We start from the raw sequence: 17956 nt of genomic DNA, 5'->3' as shown, positions 1-17956 counted from the left end.
TATCTGCCCAAGTCTAGAAGAGTCTTTATTTACCCCCCCCCCAAGAGAATGGGAGGAAGCAAGGCCTGGGTTAGAGACTCCAAAGCAGGTGAGGCTTCCCCCCACATTCTAGAGACCTAAACACTTACTGGAATTTTCAGCTAGTCCTGGGGACACCCCAGAATTACATAACAATAAATAATATGAAAAATTACAAGGACACTCAGAAATTCGAGTAGATAATTCTCTCTAGCTCTGCCCTCCCCCCAAGCAGATTCCTTCTTTTCAGCAAAGAACTGGGCAGAGACAAGAATCCTCCACTGTTGCCTTTAACCAATACCTAGTTGCCTCTCCTCCCCCTCCCTTCCTCTAGTCCTTCTATAAATGTGACCCCCCCATCCTTTAAATCAAGCCTCAGGGAAAGCAGCTAGGTTCTAGGATCCTGATGGAAATCCCCCCCCACAAACCCAAAATCCGGTGGGGGGAGGGGGAGATGGAATCAACTGGCCTGGGGCTCAGACCACACCGGATGCCCCACAGGCCATCTATTCCCCACACCCCTAGGAACATCTGGCTTTGGAGCCTAGAAAGAGCCTGTAGATAGTTTATTCCCAGGGTCCCCTCCCAACCCAGCCCCAAACTCAAAACCCAGAGTTTAGCTTCTTTCTGGCCTCTTGGGACTCAGTGGCCCCAGGTCAGCTTTCAAAGGATACTGCAAAGATCTGGCATCTGAGGAAGCTAGGAGCAACATCTTCTCTTCCTACCCACCCCCAGCTCACACATTCTGGCAAATACCAATTTCCTGTGGTCCCTTCACACCTTACTCCAAGGACTGACAATGGTCCTATTCCCAACTCCCTCTCACCCTAGGCCTGGACTAGGTGGGAAAAGAGGAAGGAAGAGGGGAATAGCTCATGCTTATGGGAGAAAGAGGGAGGTCTGGTAAAAAGAGAAATGTTTCCCATATAAAATGCAATTGTACCCCCAATCAATCAATCAAACTCTCTCTTCTCTCCCCCACACCCCCACCTCCCTTTGGGAGGCTGGCATAGCTTAAGAGAGAGTCTAAGCCTATGCCTTCAGTGCCCCCCCCCCAACCTTAGGGTTTGTTGCCATTTCCCTGCCCATCCACCCCCTACTTCACTACTAAGCCCAAAGCACTAGGGGTTAGATTCTTTTAAGGAAGGATCCATTTAGCAAACTGGACTCCCACTGGTAGATGGAACCAAAGGCCTTCCTAGCCCAACCAGACTCAGGCTAGCTTCCTTGGGTCTCTGGGCCAACGGCAATGTTCTAGAGCCAATGCTTCCAGTAGGCAGCCCTTCTGAAGCTCCATTTTTCGTGTGTGTGGGGGGGTGAGGGGTTCAGGGTGCAGTTAAGGGTTAGATGGACCACCACCAATTTAATAAGCCAACCTGACCAGGAATGTTGTTGGTATGCTTTTCTAATGCTAGGAATGTGAGGGCCTGAGAAACAGGAGACAGCAGGTCTAGCTAGAGGTAGGAGTGTGTGTGTGTGGGTTAACCAGAGTCCAGCTAAGGGTCTAAGTTATCACCAATGCAGGTGCTCACAAAAATCCAATATCTATGCCCTAGGTCTTAACTCTGGAGTATGGTACACACTGCCTATAAAGTTTTGTCTTTCCTGACTGCCCCTCCAGCACCCCTTCTTTTTTTCAAGAGCCAGTGAGAAGATGTAGGATGACCTTTTAGAAGAGACAGCCAGGCCATCAGGAGAGGGGAGTCTGTGGGCACACTGCTAACATACTCCAAGAGTAGTCAGGAATCACATGCAGACACAGATATATACAGACTAACCCCCCCCCCCCCCCCGGCTTTCCTCCTCAGGGTGTCCCCCCCCCCTTTCTTTCAGTCTTATCCTAAGGCATCTCCACCTCTCCACCCCCCCACCCCATTCCTCAAGACAGGAGCTAGACATCTTGGCTTTCCTACAGGCTCTATACTAGCTCACTAGCTCACTCTCCCTCCCTCCTAACCCCTTCCAATCTTTATTAATAGCAACTGCAGAAGCCTCTCTGCCCAGGGCCAAGCTGGGGCAATCAAAAAGGAGGAAACAGGGCTCCCTTTGCGGGAGGGAGAGTTGGGGAGCAGCTGGAGGACCTCTCCTCCCCACCACTTTTCAAAAGAAACTATTGGTCTGTTCTATGAAAAGAAACCTGGAGTTGAATCTACAAACTGGAAACTAATCATACATCAATTTTTATTGATCACTGCCCCCCCCTTCCCATTGGGTTCTTTATTGCTAAAGAATGAGTCATTTAACTGAGTTCACTCACAGGAAACCACCCCCATTTTGCAGTGATCTGTAGGGCTTTCTCATACCCAGGGCCTCATCTGCCCTCTTTGACCCTGGGTGCCCCTACCCAACAAGGCTGGTGGGGGTGGGGGTCAGGAAGAATCAATCCCCTTCCCCCACAGCTCAGGCCCCCTTTTTATTATTCACACCCTGGGCCTGGGATTGGGGGCTGGGCCTTCCCACAGAGATGGAATCTTTCCAATTCCCTCCCTCTGCCACGACTCACCCAGACTCCCCAGGCTGGGACTCCCCTTACCCCATGGGAAACTATCCATCCAGGAAGGGGCACCCCCCACCATGCATTAGGCTGGCCTCCCAGCCCTGGGCCACAGCCCAAGAAGGGAGGCATGTGTGGGGGTGACATTGACAGGCCATATACAATGGGAGGGGATGCGGCTGCAATCAAGGAGCAGGGTAGCCCAGGGGAGTGAGCTGCCTGAAACCAGATTTCAAGGCAGCTCAACCTTAAACCTATCAGATTTTTTTCCCACCCTTTGGTGCTTAGCTTCTCCCCCAGACTACAGGGAGCCCAGAGGGCTGGGCTTGGAAAAAAGGCAATCAGAGCTCGGGGTGACAGAGACTTTAAGGGTTTGTTCATGCACATGGGTCTGCGCAGACAGACACCGCCACCCACATAGAACCTCACTCTGTGCCCTGGTCTCTGGATTCTCAGTCTTTCTTTAGACACGTAACTCGGTTCTATTCCTCTTCTCCCAGCAAGAAACCCAAACAACCCGGTATTTCTTAAGGGGCTCGAAGCCTTCGAACATGGCTGCCTTTGTTTACTTCCTCGCTGCCGGGCAGCAGCTTGTCCCCAGCTGGGGCAGCAATGACTCCGGGACGTTGGTCAAACAAACTGTAGCCCAAAGGAAAGCAGGCGGGAGCACCAACAAGGAGCCTTTCCTGCATAATCGTTGGGGGAAAGGATTTCTCTTATTCTTAGACAAGTATGAGCCCCCTGCCTCCTAAAAGGAAACAAAACTCCCGTCCTAAAGAAGGAACCACAGTAGACAACCCTAATAGCGAGGTTTCATTTTTGTCTATTGCCTAGGGGAATCAGAGAGGCTGGGTTCAACCAGGCCTCTTCCCACGTTTCAGGACCCGGCAGGCTGGAAGGTGGGGGGAGGGGTGCAGACCTGGACCCCAGGTCTGCCCCCGCCCCCGGACGCCAGCTCTGCTCCAGGCCTCCCCCACCCCAGTCGAGAATCCTGTCCCCCACTTCTCCCAACCCGTCTTCGGGGGACCGGGCCGCGGGTAAGAGTTACTTGCCCTAATCTCATTCCTCCGGATCTCCACGTCGCAGACAGCGTGTCCCTGGTGGGCACCGCTGTAGTAGCAGCAGTACTGGCACACGGCCACCTGCTCGGCCTCGCAGTGGTACAGGCGGTAGGCGTTGTGCTGCGGGCAGCTCCAGGCCCGCACGTCGTCGGCCTCCACCAGGAGGTGCCCGCGGGCGGTGGAGGGTTGCTGCAGGTGCGTCTGCACGTGGGACTGGCAGCAGGGAGCCTCGCAGCGCAGGCAGACCTTCTGGGCAGGCAGCGGGGGGCCGCGGCGACAGAACACGCAGTGCAGCGCGGCCGGCGGCTTGTCCACGTGCAGCGCGTTGAACTTCTCCACGATGTTGGTGAGTTTGAGGTTCTTCTCCAGGCCGGGCCGCTGGTTGTAGGCCTGGTTGCACTCGGGGCATCGAACCAGGCCGCTGTCCTTGGCCCAGGCTTCGCCGATGCAACCGCGGCAGAAGTTGTGTTTGCAGGGCAGCTGAACGGGTTCCACGAAGACGTGCAAGCAGATGGGGCAGATGAGCTCCTCCTCGAAGCAGTTCTTCCAATTCTCCGCCATGGCGAAGGAGGCAGCTATTACGCCCCGGGCCGGGCCTTGGCCGCTGGCCGGGTCCCGGCCTGAGCTTCCTATCCGCAGCCGGGGACCAGTCCCGTAGAAAACCCAGACGGTCGCTCGAGCGAGCCCCGCCGCGATGCGCCCTGACAGAGCTCGGCAGCACAGCCTCTCTAGGGTTCTACACTGGCGGACGGCGCCCGGCTTCTCAAGGCAGGGGGTGCTCGCGACGCCGCCGCCGCCTCCTCTTCCTCCTCCTTGCTAAGTGTAGGGAGTGTTAGCGGGCGGCGCTGGCCGGAGCCGGGGCACGAGCCAGGGATGGGCCTGCCCAAGTCCAAATTCCATCGACGAAGCCGCGGCCGCCGCCTGCGCCTCCCCCGCTCCGCTCGTCCGCTGACATTGGGGCGCGCCCCGCAGCTGCCTCCCCGCGAGCCGCACACTTCCCTTCCTCTTCTCTGGCTGCCGGGATTCGGGGCTTCTCACCGGCCGCCACCCCGCGCTCCCGGCTCCTCCTCCTCTTCCTCCTCCTCCTCCTCCTCCGCGCCGCCGCCGCCGAGTCCGAGATTCGCGTCCCTTCAAAGAGGAGCCGGAAAAAGCGCCGCCGCGCCCGAGGGCTCAGCTAGGTCCGAACGGGGCGGGCGAGGCCCAGCCAAGCGCCCGGCGTCCCGGCTGGGGCGGTCCCCCGCTCGCTGTCCTCCCGGCGGCGGCTGCAGGGCGCCGGGGCCGAGTCGGGGGCGCCGGGCGCGCGGGGGACAGTCATTCAGATGAAATTCCCGTCCCCGGCCCGAGATCCCAGCCCTCCTCCTTCCGCCTCCCTCCACCAACAGAAACGGAAGGGGGAGGGTGGGAGGGAGGAGGGACGGACTGGGGAAGGGAGGGCTGAGGGAGGGAAGGAGGAGGGGACGGAGGAGGGGGGAGGGCGCACCAGGGTAGGGAGGAGGGGACTGGAGAAGGGAGGGAGCGCTCGCGCGAGGGACGTGAAGGGACGACCCCCCCTCCTCCCCGAGCTCCCCCAAACTGAGTCTCCTCGTGGGGTGGGGGTGCCGGAGAGAGGAAGGAAAGGGAAGGAAGAGGAAAACCCGAGCCGAGCGCTTTGGCCCGAGCCCCCCTCACCCCTTCTCGGCCACCCAGCCTCCGGACAAGGGCAAAAAACAAAACAAAACAAAACCCAATCCCACCCCACGCGTCTCAGACGCTGGACAGCGGGCGAGAAAAACAAGGATTGATCCAACTAGAAAGGAATTTTTCTCCGCTGCTCGGGAATGGGAGGCTACGCACCTCTCATCCCCAGCCCCTGCCCGCCCTCCTCGTCACCCTCTGTCCTTCCTTCCCTCTTTCCCCGCCCCACCCCGGGTCTCTTCTTGGCCTCCGAGTCTCGGGGGTTCGGTACAGGCTGAGCTCGGCAGTCCCCGTCTCTGTTTAGCGCAGTGGGGGCGGGGAAGGTAGGGATGTTGGGGGAAGGGAGGGGGCTGGAGAGGACATCAAGGACCCGTTGGTCTGGGGTCCCCGCCCCCGCACCGCCCACCTTGGAGTTTTTTTTAAACCAAACAAAAATATGTGAATGTGTGCAGGGGTTTTCAAAGGAAAGCACAAACGCTTCCCCCCCCCCCCGCTGGTCCAACCAGCGCCTGCCAGCCAACGACGCGGCCCCCGGGAACTGGGCTCCGGCCCGGGTCCCCGCAATCGCCACCGCCTTTCTGCTTATCGTCCGATTGGGAGGAAAAAAGGAAGAGGCCCGCCCGCAGCCCCCGCAGCCATCTTGACGCGTTATTGTTATTTCAAGGATGAAATGTTTAATAAAAATAAGTGCTCGTCTGCTCTTTTCTTGCGCCCCCACTCACATCCCGAGACCGGACTCCGCGGGCTCGCCTGACCACGGCCCCCGGCTCTTCCTTGGACCCTGGGCCCCAGTTCTAGGCCCAACCTCCTGTGGGACACACAGCGCATCTAGGGCCTTGCTAGTCTTGCTATAACAGTCTAGGGGGTTTGTGAGTTTCTAGGGTAGTGAGGAGGGGGCGTGGGTGCAAACCAAGTCCGGAAACCTCGGCTTCTTCACCCCCCCCCCCCCATCTTGGTCATCCCATCCTTCTCCCCCACCCCAATTCTCTCGTCACAGGGAAGCCAGGATCTCTGGGCATTACAACGTCGAACTGACACTTGGACCAGTACGAGACCCCAGCTGGAAGCAGAGGCCACAGGGCCCAGAGTCGGGAACAGGTCCTGAGTATTACTGCGGGGTAGGGAAAAGGAGGGGGAGATCTTTAAATCGCCGCCCTTTTACACCGGCACTCGCGCTATAAACGAACCGGGAGGGGGGAGGGACGAAGGCCTGGTCCGGAAGTGCCGCCGTCGCCGCCAGGGCGCTGGGCCCCGCCCCCTCCCCCGCCTCTGTCCCGGAGCCTGAAGCTGCCATTGGCCTCGAGCCCGCTCCCCCTCCCCTCAGTGAAGCGACTGAGCAGCCCTTGTCACGTGACCCGCTTTCGGTTAGCTACATTTAGCATTCCGAGTTCTGAGCATCTTAAAGTCCTACGGTCGCTACGGTCACTGCGGCCGCTTGTCCAGGGCCTCTGGCTTGGTCGGCTCCTCCCAGGCGGTGGGGCCCGAGACCTCGGCTCTCCAGTAGGGAAGGGTCACTGGATGAACCCTTCTGCCTGAACGCGGCTGATAGGGAAGCCCGAAAGTGCCAGTCTGAGGTCTCTCCTGCTTGGTCTCTTTCCCCTCTCCAAATCCGGAGGGTCAGGTCACCCCACCCCCAGCCCGACCCTTCCCCCAATGGCTGGCCGGGTCCCTGAGCTTGCCCTAGGGTGCCTCAGCGGAGCCCTCCCCCGTGGGTCGTCCGTCTCTTCGCCCCTCCTCTGTGGGCGGCCGCTCGCTGCCTCCCCTCTTCTATCCAAGTGGGGGGAGGGGTCTCCTCCCTCCCTCCCCACCCTAACTCCCCGAGCCGGGGAAGTTTTTCTTTTGCTGTTGCCTTCCCTCTCCTCCTCCTCCCCCTTAGGGGAAATCTTTGGCCTCCCAGTCTCTTTTCTGTTGTCCTCTCCCCACCTCTCTCCTCTACGGAGAGCAGGATGACGTCATTTTCACCTCTTTCCCCACCAGCCCTCTCACCCCTTCTGGGAGATCTCTTCCCATCTCCTCCCTAAATGTGTGTGGGGTGTCTCTGCCTTGACCCACACACGCTCATCTTCCTCTGGGATCCTGTTCCTCTAGCCGACGCTCATTTCGGTGGACTGTGTAGCAGAAGCCTTTGCTGTGTTAGGTTGATAGGAATCAGTCAATAAAAAAATGGTAAACATTAAGTGCCTACTATGTGCCGGGGACTGTGAGAAGTTCTGGAGATACAAAGAAAAAAGTCCCAGTCAACAGGGAGTTTACAATCTAATTTAGAGGAGGGGGGAGACAAATTTGTACAAACAAGGTTATATAGAATAGGAAATGGATGAGAGGGTAGGCACTAGAATCAAGAGGGGTTGGGGAAGGTTTCATACTCGGACTTAAAGGAAGCCAACAGGCAGAAATGAGGAGGGGGAGCATTCCAGGCACAGGGGACAGCCAGAAAAAATTCCTTGAGCTGAGTCGATGGAATGTCTTGGTCATAGGACCGAGTGGGCAGTAAGGCATAATAAGTAGGAGGGAGCTAGGAAGGGCATTGAATGCCAAACAGATTATTTTATATTTGTATCATGGAGATGATAGGGAGACACTGGAGTTTACTGAGTAAGGGGGTGATGTGATTGAACAGGTACTTTAGGAAAATTACTTTGGTGGCTGAATGAAGGATTAGAGTGGGGAGAGATTTGAGGCAGGCCCAAAGGCTATTGCTGTAGTCCAGGTGTGAGGCGATGAGAATGATGGCAGTGGCAGAGGAGAGAAAAAGGGGAGGTGATTTGAGAGATATTTCAAAGGTGAAACTGGACAGACCTTGACAACAGGATGGATATGGAGGGTGAGTGATAATGAGGAGTCAAGATGATACTTAGATTTGGAGCCAGAGACTTGGAGGGTGGTGTTGTCCTCAACCACAATAGGAAAGGTAAGACATAGGAAGAGTTTAGGGGAAAAGATAATTTGTTTTGAACTTGGTGAGTGTAAGATGTCTCTGGACAACTATTTTGAGATGTGTGAAAGACAGTTGGAGATATGAGATTGAAAGTCAACCTGGAGAGGTTGGGGCAGGATAGGTAGATTTGAGATCACCAATTGAAGTAGTATATTGGGAGAAGAGGGCTTAGGACTGAAGCCTGTAGGACACCTACAATTAGAAGTTGTGACTTACTGAGGATCCCAAAAAGGAGAGAAAGGGGTGTTAAGGAACGTATTTCTTTGCATCCACCAACTCCAGAGGCAGACAGATTCTCAGGAGAGGCTGCTGAAACTGCTCTACTGAGGGGTTAGTTTCCATAATCCCTGGGTTTAGTTTATTGAAATTGGAGATGGAGTCTCATGTTCAGAGAAGCCAGCAAGTTCTTGACATTTCTGCTGTTCCCATAATATATGCTGCTCTTCTCTCCTGAGATTGCCTCAATCGATCCTAAACAGACCTTCTTACCTGGTCTCACAGATCTGGTGGTTAAGAGATACATTTAGATATTTCCCATGGCAGCTGGTTTAGAATGCCCTCCATCTTCCTTTCTTCATGTTCAAATCCTACTCATCCTTCAAAACCCAACTCAAATCTCCTCTAGTAACCCTTTCTTCCCTGTTCTCTCTCTGCTCTGGATTATACAGCACTGAGTACTTACCATTCATTTGGCCCTGAGCATTCACGGCCTTCTCAGTTAAACCTTGAATCCTTGAAGACATCGTAGGATTTATAGTAGCTATAAGAGGCAGGAGATCAACCAGTACAACGCTCCCATTTTACAAATGAGGAAACCGAGGCCCAAGTTTGCCTTGTCCTAAGCTCCAGACCTACGTTTCCAATTACCTACAGGATATCATCTTTATCTCAGTGTTCAAATTCACCACCTCCAAAACTAAGCTTATCTTCCTCCTCCCACCCCCAACTTCCCTCCCCAAAACCACTTCTGATTTCACTGTTACTGTCTGTAGTACTCCCCCCTTCACCTAGTTTATAGCCTTGGGTTTATCTTTGACTTCCCCCCACTTTTCTCAGCTTTTTACTTCCAATCAATAACCAAGACTTGATTCCACTTTTGCAGTATTTTTTCAAGTTCTCTCTTTCTAAAGATTCCCACTGCCTGTATAGGTCTTCCTTACTCCACTGGTTTGCCCTGTCCCCTTCAATTCTCTTCAACCTTCTGCCAGAATAATTTTTATGTGCAGAGTGGAGAGCCAGGGAGAGGAGTTTGAGCATGGTTGGCAGAAAGCTACTGAAGGATTTTAAGCTTAGGATTTCACATCACTCATTTGGCTGTTCTAACAGTAGTCAGTGGGTTCTTTGGCTATGGTAGTCCACTCACTGATCTTATATCATTCCTCTGCTCAGAAATCTCCAATGGCTTCATAACTGGCCAAAGAAGAAAGTTCACATTCCTCTTGCCTAGCATTCAAGGCCTGTCTTTCCAAACTCATATCATTCCCCTTTACACATTACTTTTAGTCCAACTGTCTCCCAAATGCCCACTGAACTCTCATGTTTCTTTCCTTTGCTCACTCTTCCCTGCCCATAGAATGACTTACTCCTCTTTGCCATTAAAAGCTGCACTCAAGTGCTACCTCCTATAGGAAGCTTTCCCTGATTGCCCTCCTCCCCATCAATAACATTCTCCTCCAACCCTAGCACTCTGGGAGTTTGTAGCTCTAATGCACTTTCCATGTAAGGTAGTGCATTAGAGTTACATTGCAGTTTGGTGGGGAGGTAGGGGGAGGGGGTGGATAACTATAAACTTCTTGAGGGTGAGGGTTAGCAGAATATTTTTCCCTACTGCCTAACAATTGCCAAATGCCACAAATATGTAATAAACGTTTGTTGTGCTGTAAGAAGCAGAGCCAGGATTCACACCTAGGTCTCCTGACTCCCAATCCAGTGCACTCCAGCATTCTTCTCTACAGGAAGCTTTCCACCAATCTTTCCCCATTCCTCTTGCCCCAGGACTTCTCTCTAGCCTTCCTGAAAACGGCCTAGATCTTTGATATCTTTAGAGAATCAGCTGAGCACGAACAAACCCAGGCACAGCAGTCACTCAGGAAAATGTATGAAGCAGGTTTTTTTTAACCCCAATTCCATATCCTGAGGACCCTTTGGTTAGAACAATGGTACCCAGCTCTTGAGGCTGAATGGGGCCTTGAGAGGTCATCTAATCCATTCTCCCATCTCTGGATAGATCAGCACTAGTAATTGCATCCTGTTTTTGAGCCCAGCCCTAGATTGCTTAAGCAAAGAATGTAGACTCTAGGGTAAAGACTAGGGGATCTTTATTGAAAGAGGTCTCCCTCTCCTCTGGGTACATGGCATCCAGGACTTTTCTTATTGTAGCAAGCACCCTATGGTTTGGATGGGGAAACAGATCCCTAGGGATCTGGTACCTTGAACCCAGGAGTCCCATTTTTATTCCTCAGAACTCTGTTTAGGTGGAATTAAACAGAACAAGGATAAGATTTCTACTTCTATTTTCTGACCTCTGAAGTCCCCCATGTAAGAGACCTGGAGGGGGGGGTTCCCCGACCTAGATAAAAATTACCTACTGATACCTATTATTAAAATATTTATAGTGTTACAAATTGAGGTGGAACAGATCTTGGAGCTCATCTAGTTCAATTTATAGAGACAAAAAGCTGACAAGAGGTTAAGTGAACTGCTCAAGGTCACAAAGGTAATAAATGCCAGATTTGGAATTCAGACCTAGGTTTCCTGACTTCAAGTTCAACACTCTTCTCATTCCTGTTCCCATCTCCACCCCTAATTTAGGGAGGGAGGTAGGCCCCTGTTTTGCCTTTTGAAGGGACTAGTACCTTCCGAACAATAATTGACTAATCAAGGGGCCTGAACTCAGGCAGGCTCCAAAAGAAGGTTCTCCTTGACCTTTCATCTCCTGTAGCTCCTTAGTAACCTCTTGGGAACCCAGGCCTTGGATGGGAAGGGGACTGCTATTCTTTGGCTTTTCTTAGGGCGGAGGTCAGAATTGACATAGTCCCCCTTCTTTCCAGTATCCAGGGGCCATCTCTCTCTCATGCTCTGCCTTTACCTATCTTTGCAGTTTTTTGAGTTTCCCCTTTTATTTCTCCAGGGACATTTGCCCTTGTAGTAAATCATTCAGTTTCAGCCCACCCGGCTGTTCCTCTCCCAGCTCAGCCACAGCTGCTGCAGCTGCCCCAGTCCCAGCTGGACCCAGCTGACTCATTTTCCGCTCACATTCTCCTTCTGGTCAGGCCAGTTTGGCAAATCTCTCCCCATTCCCCCGCCCTACAGCTTTTGGAGGATCTAAGCCCCCTTGGCACCTTAAGGAATGTATGAGGTTCAAGATCCTCAGGAGGAAACATCAAAGCCAGTGGGGGCCCCAAATCTGATTCAACTAGCTTTTCTCCCATCCTGGGGTATCTTCCCCTGAAAGACTGAGGTTAGGAGGGGGGCTGTACTCAAGACCAGACACCCACCTGTCCTTCCTCCCTGCTTCTTGCCAGAGACAATCCAGCCTAGCTCTGAGTCAGAGCAGAGCATGCACTGCCCCCCCCCCCATCACCCTAGCCTAAACTGTCAGCCCCATACTTGTGCCAAGAATCTGATGTGGAAGGGCAATACCGCCCTCAGAGACAGGCGCAGTCTCCCTCTGAACCTTCCGTGCTCTGTTGGGAGGTCTGAGAAGATGCTGGGGAAGGGGCATGATTAGGTTTTCAGGGGGTAATTCTGGGGACCTGGGAGGCCCTAGGAATATTGTTTAGCTTCAGTCCTAGGCCTAGTCCCTCCCAATTCCCTTCCTCCTGCTGCCTAAGGGGATGAGGGGCCCCAGCCAGGGACTTGCCCAGCAGCTCCTGGAGCTGGTCTGCCTGCTGGAGTTCATCAGTAGGTCATGGGTGGAGGGGGAGGTACAGGGTCTGATTCTAGAGAAGCACCCCCCCCCCCAATAACATGGTCAGATCTTGAAGGGTGACAATAAACAAAGAGCTGGGGATTCCTTTGGAAGAAGCAATTGGTTAAATCAGCCAGTCACCACCTGTGTCCCAGCAGCTGAGTTTTTGGGACCCTCCCCCAGGATAGGTGAGGGATGCTGAAACTCCTTGAGCCTTCCTCCACTCCTACCCCCCAAGGAGGAGGGAGAGGCCAGAACAAAACAATCACAAAGACAGGGTTCCTTGGACTAAAAATCAGTCTCAGTTATAAAGAAGCTTATGAGTCTCCTCAGTTGCTTGTCCTTTAAACTGGCTTCTGGCTTAAGGGGTGGGGACAGACACTAGGGTAGCCAATGAAGGACACGCCCAGAATCAAGGTGGCAAAGGAGGGAGCCCAGCTGAGCCTGTAGGGTGACTACTCCCCATAGGAGTCCCTTTCTACAAGGGGTCATATCATCCCTACCCTTAAGACTAAGAGGCCAGATCTACTGTTCTAATAGGTCTTCCCATCTCCCATTTTGGGCACTTAAGAGTGGGGAATATGACTTCCTGTGCAAAGGCCCACTCTATTAGCCTTCCCTCCATGTTTTTCTCATCATTCCCTGCCCCTTGCTTTGTATGGGGCTTTTCTTCCAGGGTTGGGCTTGGGCAGAGAGGTTCTGCTCCCTATTCCTCTCCAGGCCTCCCCTCTATGACCTTATAGGAATTTATGAGTGCTTAGTTGGGATCTGGACAAATAATTATTTTGTGTGACAGAAAAATTATCAACTGACTAATCCTCCCCTTACTCCTTTCCATATCCCAACAAGGCCCTGAGAGGGTCTTTCCACTGCCCCTCAGTCATCCTCAGCTCAGGGACACTGTGGAGCCACCTACCAATCCCCTGGGATGTAAAAAACTCAGTTCTGGCATGGCTTCCGTTCCACCCCTGCCCAGACAGAAAGCAGCACAGGACAAGGGTAGTTCTGCAAACATGTTTAATGCACTTAGATTACACTGAGGGAGAGGGGGCGGGAAGGAAACGGTTTCAGTGAGTCACTGAAAAAATCCTTACAAAAGTCCTGGCCTGCCACAGTGCCCAGGAACCAAGTCACCACTGACAATAGAAACTAATACAAAAGATTAAAAAAGCTCTGCACAAAGCAGCTTTCAGATTTTTGTAACAAAATGAGAAGTTGAGTTACAGTATCCTGACCCAAGGCAGGAGTTAGCACTTCCCTTTGGGCACGAGATCCTCTCGGCCAGAGAGGGAAAGAGCCTAGTTAAAAAAGCAGAGAAAGGGGGACTTCCCTCACAGTAGAATGTCAATAGTTCAGCTGTCCACCAAACTTCAAAATTTAGGCCAAACACAGTCTTAGGTCTGTCTCTTTTCAAAAAGTGCTCTAGCCTTTTCAGATCCCTGAGACCTCTCCCCATTCCTCTCATCTTATTCCTTAGGCTACTCCTTTGGAAAGAGACAAGGCAAGACCAGAGTGTTCTTTTTTTTTTTTTTTTTTGCTTTTTTGGAAGGCAATTGGGGTTAAGCGACTTGCCCGAGGTCACACGGCTAGTTTTTTGTGTTAAGTGTCTGAGACTGGATTTGAACTCAGGTCCTCCTGACTCCAGGGCTGGTGCTCTATACACTGTGCCACCTAGCCGCCCCAAGACCAGAGTGTTCTTAAGATGGAGTATGACCATGGCTGGATTCCTACACTCTGACCCAGAGAGATGGATGTGAGCAATTCTTTAGTCTCTAAGAAGTAGTTGCCCAGAAGTGATAAGTGACAATGATAAGTGTTGCCCAAGATTTCAAAAGCCTCTATGTCCTGTAAGACTTTACTGGTATCCAATCAGAGAGCCATCAAGATTGTAGATACTGGGGAGCTTCCTCTTCTCCTTAAAGAGGCTATCATGGAATATGAGACATGAGGAAATGAGGAGAGAAGAAAATGGTCCTAAGTGGGACCATGAAGAATCAGCCTCTATGGGGAAAGAAGGACTCTCCCTTGGAGCTGGGAGAGTTCAGAGCTGGAAAAGGAAGAGCGGATACCCAGTTCAGGATACAAGTTCCTGAGAGTTTCTGTCTAAAGGATGTCTACACAGTCTAAGGGAAAGCTGGGTCAGCAAAGAACTCAGCGATGATCCCTCTTCTACTCTTCCTGAGAATCCTGAATAGGGAAACTGTAAAGTTTCTAACTTACTGGTTTCTCTATAAACTTGTAGTTCCTTCCCACCTTTCACCAAGGCAGAGACTAGAGCCAACACAAAGGCACATGCACAGCCATGTATGGAAAGTACTTTAGAAAAAGGGGCCTAAAGCCCTGAGCTCAAAAGGAACATTCTTGGGATAGGAAGGACAAGATGTGTCCATAGCCACCAGCCTTCCATACTGCCTAGCGTGTTTTCTGGGCAATGTGTGTCCTTCCAAGCCACCTTCCCCTGAGCTAGGCTATCCTTTATATTGCTCTCCCCATTCACACAGAACTATCCAGGTCCCTGATATTGATAGTGAACCCATTAATCCCAAACCTCATGCAGAAACCTGGTGCTTTTGGCACCAAGGGAGACTTTGGCTTAGACACTAAACCAGATTAAAACTGACAGGTGGAGAGGACTGTAGGATCTGTCTAGGGCTTAGAGAAGAGTGACTGATCAGACTGGCTGCATCTTTCTTTCCCTTCCATGAGGCAGAGAAGTGGAAGAATTTAAAAGGGATGGAAATAGTGGCAACAGAGGGATTAGGGGACGAATTGGAAGCATCTCAGGGTTAAGGCTAAAGACATTCTTCCTGGAAAAATCATCCTGGATACCAAAGAACACTACTCGAGTCAGAGACACCAAGAAGGCAATCATCTAGCTGGGGTGCATGATGCCAGCAAATGGTAGCAAAGGGGCACATGGGATGAAGATGGAACCTTGCTGGGGAATTTGGGAACTGGGGGTTAGCAAATGAAACACCAACATTTTTCACAAATGAAAAATGAAGCTCAGCTAAAGAATTTCTAGGCTTGAGTGGAAGATATGCTTGGGAAATACAGAGAAGGACTGGTTTGTCTTTACATCTAAGATTCATTAATAGTTCGCAAGATCAAGTCTTGTTCACCCTGACCATTCTGGAGACCATTAGGAAAGAGGGTTCTTGGAGACTAATGCTGAGCTTCTTCCTCTGATCTTGGGCACCAATCTTCATCGCTTCAATTCCCTAGAGAGGTACTCAGGGCAATTTTTGGGCCTAGCTGGGCACTGGAGGGGTTGTCACCTCTTATGTCAGCTTCCTGTGAGTCATGACGGATGTCATGGATTATGGTATGCTTCTTATGTTATGGGGGTGTGTGCTGGATGGTGCCAGAAATGGTCTGGGGTGGGAGGGAACCTAAAGGAGGCCTTGGGAGGCGAGATCTGGGTTAGTGTCCTTGGAGATGGCGGTGTGTCCTGATGCAGGAGACGTAGGAAGTCATGTGAGGATACTTGGGGAGTGACAGGAGAGAGAGTACTTGTGATGAGAAGTCAGAGATAAAGGGAGAGAAGGACTAGAGATATGGGGGGGGGGGGGGGGGGAAGCCAGAGATGCAGGAAGATAGAGGCCAGGGATACAAGGAGAAGCCAAAAATATGTTAATGGAAGAAAAGCCAGGAATGAAGGGGGAGAAGAGATTTAGGGAGAGAGGGACAGAAGTGCAGGAAAAAGACTAGAGATACAGAATAAAGTAGAGGATGTTAGTAGGAAAGAAGTCAGAAATACAGCAGAAGAAAGAAGCCAGAGATAGAAAGGCCTGAGATGCAGGGGCAAAGGAAAAAAGTACAGAAGACAGAGGTCTAGGGGGAAAGATGAGAAAAAGAGGAACAAATAAAAGAAATAAATGAATTTAGGAAGAAAGGAGCGGAGGTGGAATGTGCTGTTGGAAAATGATAACAAGACAGATGTTGGAAGTTTATTTTTCAGCTTTTAATAAACTAGAAATTCCTAGAGCCTGGAGCTGTGAGGGCCTGAGGGAAGATGAGATCAGAAAGGAGGGAGGAGAGAGAATGGGGACCTAAAAGGTCACACAAACCCTGAGCTAGCTGGAGGTGGGGGAGGTGCCTGCAGGGGCTGAGACTCTCCCAGTTAGAGTGAGAAGCCCACTGAGAAGGCGAGGCTGATAACTTCTCCAAGTTTCCAAAAGTCTGGGCAGTGCTGGCTGCAGTCCTCACGCCTCACAGGCGCCGGTTTCAGGCCAAGGGGCTCCCTGAGGCTTCTAGAGCCCAACCCACCTGGCAAAGAACACAGTCTTTCCTAGTAAGGGTTGGGCCATGGCCTAGTATCACTTAGGGGGTCTCAGGTCTCCAGAGACATAGCTTCACCCCTGTCCTACCTAGATGCCTCCTGCTTCAGTACACCCTTCCAATGGATCCAAAATGGCTTATGAGCTGGTGAAGAAAAGTCCTTGCCAAAAGGCCCTACAATAGCTACTCATTGGCAGGCAAACACTAAGCACCTTCTAGTGACATGGCTGGGTGGGGGGATGTGGGAGGGGGAAAGGCTAGGTATCCCCTGCCCTTTTCCAAGAGGAGAAAGTTCAACTTGAAAACCAGTTCCATTTAAAACAAAAACAAAACCAATATGCATGACAGCTTCTAGACACCTTTGTGGAGCAATTAAATACCATATGGTTTCTAAAAAATAAAATATAAAAAACAAAATAAAACAAAAAACCCCAAACATACTCGGAGGAATTGTTCTGTAGCCAGGAGGAATTTGACTAACAAACGCTTTCCAGAGTCAGGAGGAGCCAGCGCATTTAATCCGTGGGTCTAGGGCTCTTCCCCAGACCTGTAGAAGTGGGCAAGCATAAAGGAGTGAGGTCAGACAGCTTGTGGGAAAGTCAGGGGTCTTAGAGTCATATCCCCAAACCAGAACCAGAAGTGGAATGACAGAGTCATTAGCCACTCATTTGGTCTGGTGGGACCTGAGCTGGGCTGGAACAAGGTCTCATTCACTTCTAATGGGCCTGGAATGGCCTGGCCCCCAGATAAGAGGTGAAGTGGAGGGGAGCTGGGGCCAGGCCCCGTGTACGCACCCCATTGTGGGCTGCAGTGGCTGTGCAGTAATCCTCTCTCTTTTCCTTTTATTTGCAGGAATCGTTTTTTACTGCAATCATTACACTGTTGAGTCACTTGGGAGCTAGGCCGGGCTCTCATGGTCGTCTGAAGGAAGGGGCCGAATTCAGGGCTAGTGCAGCGGGCTGTCAAACACAACGTCTGGCAAAATGGAGACTTTCAGTTTCTTTTCTGGCCAGCTGTACTCCTTGGGAAGTTTGAACTGTGAATGACAAACAGAAACAGATAAACACAGTGTACACACTTAGCAGAGCTCACCCCCCTCTTTCTGGGGTCCAAGTAAAGACAAATTAGAACCAACTAAACTTTCATTTCCCTCATCTCACCAAAGTCCCCTTCCCCCCATAGGTGACTCACTTTTGGGGGCACTCAGGAGCAGAAATGGGGAGAGAGGACAGAACGGACACCTGAGAACATGACTTCAACTTCAAATGCCAGAACAAAGGCAGGTAGCTGGAGTGAAGGTGCTCTTCTACCCAGGTTTTTCTTCTGAGGAAATAGCACTGACCAAGGAATTGGGAGACCTGGGTTCTAGTCAATCCTGACTCTGCTAGACTGACGTATGATCTTAGTGGAACTACTTCTTATCTCTGAACTTCAGTTTTCTCATGTGCAAAATGAAGGGGGAGGGGGGGTTTGGATTATTCCTAAAGCATCTTTTAGCTTTTCCCAATGGGTTACCCAGCCTCCAACCAAAACCTAAGGAGAAGTTCTAATAAACCAAAATTCTAGGATTCCCAAGCCAA

At 51.7% G+C, this 17956-nt stretch overlaps 2 protein-coding genes and 1 long non-coding RNA gene across 4 annotated transcripts in view; 1 reads left to right on the top strand and 2 right to left on the bottom strand.

The window, feature by feature from the left end:
• Positions 1-4920, bottom strand: part of TRIM8 (tripartite motif containing 8) — a 16176-nt gene extending 11256 nt beyond the window's left edge. Inside the window, exon 1 of the mRNA XM_069098844.1 lies at positions 3565-4920. Within this exon, the coding sequence (XP_068954945.1) occupies positions 3565-4134 (570 nt within the window). The 5' untranslated portion in view covers positions 4135-4920. The remainder of the gene's footprint in view (positions 1-3564) is intronic.
• On the top strand, positions 3789-17956 carry LOC138169417 (uncharacterized). The gene is made up of 2 exons (XR_011170347.1): positions 3789-3919; positions 17229-17956. It is a non-coding gene; the product is annotated as an uncharacterized lncRNA (long non-coding RNA).
• The window catches only part of SUFU (SUFU negative regulator of hedgehog signaling), a 148112-nt gene continuing 143251 nt past the window's right edge, over positions 13096-17956 (bottom strand). For both annotated transcript variants that reach the window (XM_069098845.1, XM_069098846.1), the window contains exon 12: positions 13096-17412. In XM_069098845.1, the coding sequence (XP_068954946.1) occupies positions 17323-17412 (90 nt within the window). In that variant the 3' untranslated portion in view covers positions 13096-17322. The remainder of the gene's footprint in view (positions 17413-17956) is intronic.

This window comes from Petaurus breviceps, unplaced genomic scaffold (assembly GCF_028583685.1).
Source record: "Petaurus breviceps papuanus isolate PSGF00001 unplaced genomic scaffold, PetGlider_PUasm1.0 37, whole genome shotgun sequence".
Lineage (NCBI taxonomy): Eukaryota > Metazoa > Chordata > Mammalia > Diprotodontia > Petauridae > Petaurus > Petaurus breviceps.
Note: the sequence above shows the minus strand (reverse complement) of the source record. Positions and strands in the feature narration are given on the sequence as shown.